Here is an 8,850-nt window from a genome sequence, read left to right as displayed (position 1 = left end):
CCACTGCCTTGTAGGAGAGAGCTGAAGTGGGCCCTGCCCGGTGGGCCTCGCTATGCTGACAAATCCTGGCTGTCCTCTCCTCACCTCCCTCAAGCCCCTAGATTCCTATTTCTCATTTACTAGCCATCTCAAAACTAAAAACAAATCTTTGGTCTTCTTCTTTTTCATAACAATAAAAGTTCTTTGAGGGCGGGGACAAAATCTATCCATCGGTGCTTAACACAGTGCTGGGCATACAGCATTTTCAGTTAACAAATAAAGCCACCACCAGAAAAACCAATTTGTGTGTTTTGGCTTCAAATCTATGTTGTCTCTTTAATAATCTCATATCTCCTGAAATCAGATTATTCATAAAGAAGAACAAATCACTCTTGCCACATTTAACACTTGTACATTTTATTTAATTAAATCAGCCATTGTACACATTGCAGCTATGTATTGTTAGTGTTTGTATTTTTTTTCCATTAACTAATACATGCCCTCATAGATATATTCAATTAGTGTTATCACCATGGGAACAAGATGCTGATTCATCAACTGAAAATTCACTTCTTCTCACAGTATTCAAGTTTTTTGATTACACAGCAAAAATCAAAATCAAAAAAAGGTGAATAACCATTATGCTGTTACACAGACATCATCTGTACTGCAAAGAACACAACAGAAATGCTTTTCTTGAGCTCCAGTGAAGGTTTTGACAAGAAGGCCATGGTGTGTCTCAAAAAGTTTCACCATGGCCCTCTCTCATTTTGGCTGCCAAAGAATGCTTTATTTCCTATCCAACTGCCAAAAAGTGCTAGCATGTGAGGCCTAGGAGATTCGGCTTGTGGGAAACCTCCCTCCCAGGAAATTTTCTCTCTTGGCAACGTTACTTGAAATGATGAAGTGCCATTGTTTGTCGTGTTTGTTTTTGACATTTGGAGCAATGAGTCATTTTTGCACAACAGGAAAAGACCAGATAGAATTGGAAAATGTTCAATCCTTGGAGGATGGACTCTGGTGTTTTTTTTTTTTTAAATTTCATCTTCATTGAATATACTTTTCTTTAACAAATAACTGATTCAAAATGTATACTGTTTATATGAATATATTTGTGAATATATATATATGTTAAAATGCTACACAGCTTTAACCACTAGAGGAATAAGGAACAGGACGTGGAAATCACTCAGATTATTAAAGTCCCTTCTTTGAAACAAGCGAACAGGAAAGTGCACAAATGCACTTAAGAGTTTCCAAGGGAGTTTGGATTTCAGATAAATAAACCAAGAATTTTAACCAAAACCAAATTTTTAAGGATTTCTCAACCTTGTCTGCAAGCTAAAAAACAGACGTAGATGAACAGCGAAAAGTGCTTGCTCTGGGTAGAAAGAATGAAAACTAGTGATGTGATCAGAAGAGGGGTTTGGACTGTGGTTTTGATTTTCAAATGCTACATGCACATCTTAGAGAAGATATAAACCTGGAGGAAAAAAAAGAAGAAACCACTCCAACACGGTGAAGGAGTTGAACCTTTTGTGTGGTGGGTAAATCTTGTTTCCAATGAAGTATCTACAGTGCAGTGGCCAGAAGGAAGTACCACCAATAAGACAGCGTGGTTTGCTAAAGCAGCAGTGAAAACTGGGAAACTACAGTAGTTATAGCTTTTTAAAATACCCTGCCAACGTGTCCAAAATCTAAAAGACCTGAAGATGCTAGAAGGCCACAGGATGTGGCAGCTAGCAACTGAAGATCTCCTTGTTTCATTCTCTTTGCCTTCTGCTCCTTTCTTCCCCTCCCTCCAAGTGGCTTTAGGAGAGTCACAAATCATGGCTGGCCAGCACCAGCAATAAGTGCTGAGTTAGGACAGTTCCTCAAGGTTATTAACCCATCTTTGACTAGGAGCAATGGTTACTCTGGAAGTTCTAAGGACATGGTAGGTCTGAAGTGCTTCTTTTGCAGTAGAACTGTATTATCATTCGATTGTGTTAGCAATATCTTAATTAACCATTGTTCAGCAATTTCTAGAGGCCTTCTATTCCATGATGCCCAGTGTAGTTACGATAGGCAGTGGTTTTAATTTTAATATGTTGTTCATCTGAGCATTTTAGCTATATACACACATGGACATCCCCTGGAAGGATTCCTATATATCGTCACTTGAAGAGGTCTGAAGGTGAAGTTCTTCCAATCAATGGATTTTCATGGAGCTTGCGCAGAAGCAAAGAACAATGGGGGTGGCCAGTTCCCAGGTCAGCACAGACACGACAAAGTAGTGGATACAGCATCCAGAATGAAGGACGCTATCTTTGGTCACAAATTAGCTTACAGTTAGAGGATGGGCACAAACTAAAACAAAATGCAGTGTATTTGCTAAACGTGGAAATGCCAGGGTATCCCATTAGGTCAGTTAGGTCACTCTGCTAATGAAACGGGAAGTTGCGCATTGAGTGAATGTGTGGTTTCTGGTGTAAGAATTGAGCAGCCCCTCATTTGGCCTCTTGCTTGGAGTCCTCCCTGCAGAATTGCTGAAGGAGTTGCTGGAGGTCACGCTGGAGGTCATCCTGCTCTAGTGCTTCTGGTACATCCTCCAGGTGCTCCAAGTGAATGCGTTTTCCATGCTGGTCCTTCACCACAGCCCTCCTCAGTGTACTGGCTTTACTCATTGTCGTCCTGGGGGAAAGCAGACAAGAGGAACTTATGCTCTCTCTCCACTGCTAAAAAGCAGCCTTTGGTATAGGGTAACCATCACATTCAAGACTTACTGTCTTACCTCTAGATATTTCTACACCAAGCTATTAATATAACAACTACAGCTGTCTTTTCATGCCTTTCTTTTAAACATGGCTCCCCTATCTGAAATGAATCATGAGATTTTTTAAAGTGTTTTAGAACAAGAGGTATTTTTCAAAACTTTAAGAAATATTTCAAATAAATGAAACCATGCTTTAATATGATTGTCTCAAAAAGTAACCATAGAATCTTTCATGTTTTGATTAAGGTGCACTGATTTAAAAGAAATTGGCTCATCCTGAAATAGTGATTCATGCGTACTTTTTGACAGGCTAAGAAAAATAGTTTTTAATTTAATTTATTTAAAACACTTTAGCTGCCAGCTTAATCCTTTGAGTCATATCCTGACTCAAACTTCCCAAAAATGTTGTAAGAGAACTTTTCCATGAGACGTAGATCTTTAAAAACTGGAATATTATTCTCTCAGTATACAGGAAGGTGAATACCAACAAGAGATGAAGGCCTCTGAAGCTCCATGAAAGTGGTGGGGAAGAGAGAGGAAAAGGAAAACAACACAAATCCTTCCTCTGTCTCTCAGAGCCCCATGTACTTTGCCCATTTTTGGTCTCCTACCACCATTGAAGAGACTGTCACTTTCTTGGCTCCCTCATCAGAGTGGTGATTACTTGAGAAAAGGGACTATGATGTACTATTATATTTTGTGTGATTATTTTCCTGTATCTCTACTTGAAAATGGTTACATTGTAATTTTCACTCTCAGTTCTTCTCACTGTCTACTCTTAAATACAATTCCCCAGTCCACAAATACGTGGTGAACATGTTTTATGTGCCAGGTACTATTAATATAACAAATAAGGGAACTGAATCTCAGAAAATTGAAGCAATGCTCCAAATGAAAAATAATACAGTTAGTATGTACTGGGGCCAGAGCCAGAATCCGTCGCCACTCTGCCATGCATCTTCTCTTAAACACCCTGGAGGAATGATCAGTTTTCATGGCTTTACTCAGCCTTTCCTTATGGATTGATTCCTAGTGTCCTGAAGCGGGAGGTTCTGCCCATGGCTGCCCTTATCATTACTACACCTTCCAACACCTCCGTGCATTTGTTAAGATCAGTCTGATTTTTAAAAAATGACTTACTCCAGCCAGAATACTTTCAGCTTGCTTTCGGCCATCTCTGCTCCTCCTTCCTTCTCCTCTCATGTTCTCTTACTCCCCCTTCCCTTTGATACCACATGAATTATTTTACATCTGAAAGCAAACTTAACTTTGTTCCTCTTGATAACAAGGTCAACTTTGGTTCCAATGCTTGAAATCAGATTATATTTTTCTAACTATTCAGCATCCATAAATCTTTTTTCTTCAAAAAGGCAAATATCTGCCAAGAGCTAGTAGAGGCCTTTATGGCATTGGTGTTGGGGGATAAGCTTCTATCACAGGACAGTCCCTGGTATTTTGTGCAGGCATATGTAGATGGAGGTGTTTATGAATATGCGTATGTATACAACTCAAGCAAGGGAATGAATTTACTCATATGTGTACCAGAGGAGCGGTGGGTATGATAAAATGTCTTCAGCAACGTATAAGATGAAGTGTCGCACATCACAGATAGAGTTCCATAACTAAGTGGTTGTGGAACTTCACTGAGTTGTCTATATCCCTGGCTTCAAACTCACTAGTTGTAACTGACAACTCTCGATTAACTGGTCTCTAAGTCTATTCTAATTTGAAGATCTCATGATACTAGGGTGTGCATGGTTTATGTGGTTTCATTTGAATGACTGGATAAAAGACTTAAAAGTTCAGAGTATAAAAAGTACTTTACCCTTAATTCATGCAGCATTTTTAAAGTTCTGTGAACAATTACACTCTTTTAAATTCCTAGCTGCTGCTGTTTTTCACATGTGACCGGAGGGCAGAATTGTGACAGAACCTTTAATTTCACTGTTCTAATTATTATGTTCCACAGGCTAAAAATAGCTTTGTAGAGTACTATAAATGACAATCTTTCTCTTCTTTTCAATGAAATGGAAGCACAATAGTAACTTGAATTTCCATCGTGTCTTTTCACTGAGAAGCTGAGGACATTTTATTAATACTTACAGTGCTGCTGGAGGACCAGAGAGAAGTGGGAGTCGACCAAGTCAACCCAGTGTGGAAGTTTATGCATCACATAGGTGATGGAGACGGGCAGACCAGCTAGTCCCCCTTCGTAGGCACAAAAATGAGCTGCTTACTGCTTTCATACACTTTCTTAACCTCGTAAAGCCCCTGGCTTCAGCATCACTAGACATATTCAAGTTCATGGGGATTAAACTCATACTCATGTTATTTGCTACTCACATGCAGAATCATGAAACAGCTATTAAAAAAAAAACAAACAAAAAACAAGGATGTACCATTCAAAGTAATGATTTACTAAGATTGAGCTGAAGGTAGCTGGTCACAAGATTATTCTGTGAGCAGTTGCTTAGATTTCCCTTCCAAATCTACCGACACAGGGAATATCCCAGCTGGTTGGCCTCAACGAAACCGATAACTTGCTAAAACCCAGGGAGTGACTGTGTAAGCAGGCTCTCACCATCATCATGCCTTAGTTTTACCTTCAAGAGGACACTAGAGGTGTAACACACTGACAGATCTACCCCTTGGCAAAAGTCTTACAAAACAGGGAGAGTGGCAGTTCCCTAGGGGTTTTAGGGTGTATGTAGTGGCTCTATTTGTCTTTTCTTAAAAATTGGAAAAAACTTTAAGGTGTGTTAGTTGGCAAAGCATCACTCCATGCTAACCCAAACCTTTTAATTATGGATCCATCCTCTTTCAGGATTTCATTCTCTACTAAACTGGGGGAGTGGACATTCATGTGGCTGCCTGTGTAACTCAAAGCCTGAGGTAAGAAAAAAGAAAACAAGACAAAACCCATCACCAACCACAGACTTTAAAATAAGCTATTACCTTGCTTAACTGATAGTCAGTATAAAAAGATGAAAGGATAAATAAAAACAATTTTTAGGAGCAGATCTAAGTACTGAGTTTTATTTAAATTTCTCCCATTTGTGAGGGAGATCTGTTACGTTACTTCACAAAGGCTGCTGACTAACATCCATACTGGCTGACTTGTAATTCCCTCCTCACCTCGCCCCACTCCTTTCTACAGCGGAGACTCTAACGATAAATATAACAACCAGAGGCAAGAACAAGCAATAAACAAATAAGGCCCAAGTGCATAACTCAGACAATTCATCTTTTAACTGTCCAAGGTACTAGACGTCAAAATGTGAAGAACTAAAAGTATTTAAATAAGGTATACTTTTAATATCCCAATGCATTCATATATAATCTCAATGCATATTGTGGGTATAGAAGAGGACACAAAGGTAACATTTAACTTCAAAATGTTTCATAGCAAAAAATGTTTTGTAGATGTTTGCACATGCATATGATCCCTTAGTCGAAAAGCTTGGGGCCAGATGTGTTTCAGAATTCATATTTTTTTTCCTTTCGGATTTTAGAAAGGTAATATGATGCATATACTGTATATCCTAATACACCAGGAGTAAGGACAGCATCCTGTAATCAAACCCATTACTGTATCAACAGCAAAACATATGAATATTCACTCTAGTTAGGACAAAAAAACTCCATGTCATAGCTCCATGTCAGTTCATATTAAGTTTTACTGCCAAATTAGCTTGCTACTAACTTATAAAATTAGTTTTGGTTTTCAGAATTTAGGGTTTTTGAATCATCACAAGGGTTTGTGGATCTATCACTGTGGACTCATCTCCTAATTACTGGAAATCAGAACTTAAATAATTATAAGTGCTTGTTTTATTTATGGTTATAAAATATATCTGAATTTTCTTTAGTGCCTACCATCGGAAATATTTGAGAATATTAGCTAGCAAAGGTAATTTGCAACCTCTTTATTTCTTTCCCTTATTAATTGGGAGTGCAAGTCACTTCCAGGACTTTGAAGCAAGATGTACAATATGCCCCACTCTGGCTGTCCTGATTCCGATTCAGGTGAAGTGAGTCCTGGTCATCTGGATTTCTAAAAGCTCTCGAGCTGACACTGATAAATATCACAGGTTGAGGAAATATAACCTCACTGTACAAGTCATTCAAACAGGAATCCTCCTCTCCTGAATTATTCTGCACCCTTCCATGAATACATATATGAGATGACACAATGATAAACCATTTTCTTTTCAAACACAAAGCAAACATAAAACACACACACACACAAAGACAAGGTGAGGGTGCTTCTATACCTCTTCAAAGTCATCTTTGGCTGAAGGAAGATCAGTGGCTAAACTAGAGTCCCCCAGATGTTTCTCCATCCTCTCTCCATGGACCATAGTTGTTTTAACAACTTTGCTGACTCTACGGCCTTCCACTGGTTCAGCCTCAAATTGTGAGGTACTGGACAAAATGCTGGGCTCAGACAAAGTCACCTGATGAATGAAGGACACACAACACACAGTTTCTGATTTCCAAAATGTAACAGGGATGAATTTTTCTATGTAAAAAAACAAAACTAAACAAAAACAACTACAATGTTCTATACTGGCCTTCCAGAAAACCAGCTGTTTTGGAAAAGAGAAGCAGTTAGGGAAAAAAAAAAAAACCCCTCTAATCAATCGGTAATGTCTACATAATGACTCTATCTACACAGCACCAAATCAATCATTTAATTAGTCGCTTAAACAAAAATTTGTCAGGAAGTGTCGTGAATAAGAAACTGATTGCTCAGAGCAACGCAGACATACCAACCTGCGGATGAACTCTCTTTTCCCACATTTAAATGGTTTGCTTTGGCAGTGTGAAGATAAAATTAACCCCCAAAGGAGGAACTCTCAAAGTTATGAGAAACTGAACAAGTAGATTTCTAGAGAACTTCATGTGTATAATAATAAAATTTTGAGGATGTGAATGAATGCAAAACGGTGAGACTGTTGCAAATCTACACATCCAAGAGACTAAACATGTTCCTCAAAGAGGGAAGTAAAACAGAAAGAAATAAAACCATAAATCAAGGAGTTTCTGGATCCTGTTTTTAGGGACTCTGAAATGCAGAAGTTTGAATATCAGATAGTTATGTGAAGTCCCCTACAGCAGGCTGCTGTGCTGACTGGGCACAGGCACCACAGGCCATCTGTACAGGGTCCTTTCCTAAAGTACTGCTTGCCAGCAAATGGGATTCTAGTCTTTTAAAACTGCACTTTTGGATTTCTGCTGTGGTCGACTATGAATTAAACAGAAAACAGAAATAAAAAGGACCGAACAAAGACAATGAGTATAATGGCTACACATCTCCTTGATGGCTATTTTTAAATTCCACAAAATCATGGGAAAAAAAATGAATGTGCAACTAACTTAAAGCAGACTGCGATATAAGGGGAGAAGGGAGACCAACACGAAGAGACAACCGTCCACCTCTTTCGAGCTCCACTGCACACCTCTCCATAAAACCAGGCCGGAGAATTGGCAGCCTCACCTCTGACAGCGCCGTGTCACTCTTCAGTACGACGCGCTTGATGACCCTAGAATAGCTGTCCCCCTCCTCGATGCTCAGGGGATCCTGTGGCGCTCCCTGCATCGTGATCTCTTCTTTCTCTGTGCCGTCTGAGGATACGTACCGCTTTATGATTTTCCTTGTCACCTGAAAGATATTTTATTCATGTGTCCTGTTTGTGAGTGACCGTACCAGGGTGTTGATACATTTTACACAGCAGGTTGAAATCAACCACGTTAAGAGACACCAGACCACACACCTTCTTGACCACCGTGTGTCCGTGCTCATCAACATATTCTTCCTCTGTGACTGTTTCCGGGGGTATGTCGGGCATATCATCTCCCTAAGGAGTAAGAGAAAAGTAAGAACACTTGAGTGTTTGACACCAATTCTGAGGAACTTCTGCAAGGTTAGAATGTTAAAGGAGCCGTGGAGAAGCATTGCTGAGATGCCAAACCCTGTCAAGTAGTAGGTTTAAAGGAAAAAAAAAACAGGTGGGTAATAACATGCTTAGGAGAACTAGACCAAAGTTAGGTAAAGCTCCAAACAAACAAAGGAAACGGACAAGCGAGAGGTGAGGTGGGAGGAGCTGAAGAAG

General features: G+C 39.4%; 1 protein-coding gene across 18 annotated transcripts in view; it reads right to left on the bottom strand.

Moving 5' to 3' along the window:
- Positions 1–206: 206 nt before the first annotated feature.
- ANK2 (ankyrin 2) overlaps positions 207–8,850 on the bottom strand; it is a 617,273-nt gene continuing 608,629 nt past the window's right edge. For 17 of the 18 annotated variants that reach the window (XM_058549938.1, XM_058549940.1, XM_058549939.1 and 14 more), the window contains 4 exons: positions 8,512–8,595; positions 8,235–8,399; positions 7,009–7,191; positions 2,565–2,652 (listed from right to left, as the gene is read on the bottom strand). In XM_058549938.1, the coding sequence (XP_058405921.1) occupies positions 2,638–2,652; positions 7,009–7,191; positions 8,235–8,399; positions 8,512–8,595 (447 nt within the window). In that variant the 3' untranslated portion in view covers positions 2,565–2,637. Of the gene's footprint in view, positions 2,653–5,529; positions 5,622–7,008; positions 7,192–8,234; positions 8,400–8,511; positions 8,596–8,850 lie in introns of all 18 variants that reach the window. The other variant, XM_058549946.1, reaches the window with a different exon arrangement.

The sequence above is a fragment of the Diceros bicornis genome, chromosome 11, assembly GCF_020826845.1.
Source record: "Diceros bicornis minor isolate mBicDic1 chromosome 11, mDicBic1.mat.cur, whole genome shotgun sequence".
Classification (NCBI taxonomy): Eukaryota; Metazoa; Chordata; class Mammalia; order Perissodactyla; family Rhinocerotidae; genus Diceros; species Diceros bicornis.
This window is presented reverse-complemented; position numbering and strand designations above follow the sequence as displayed.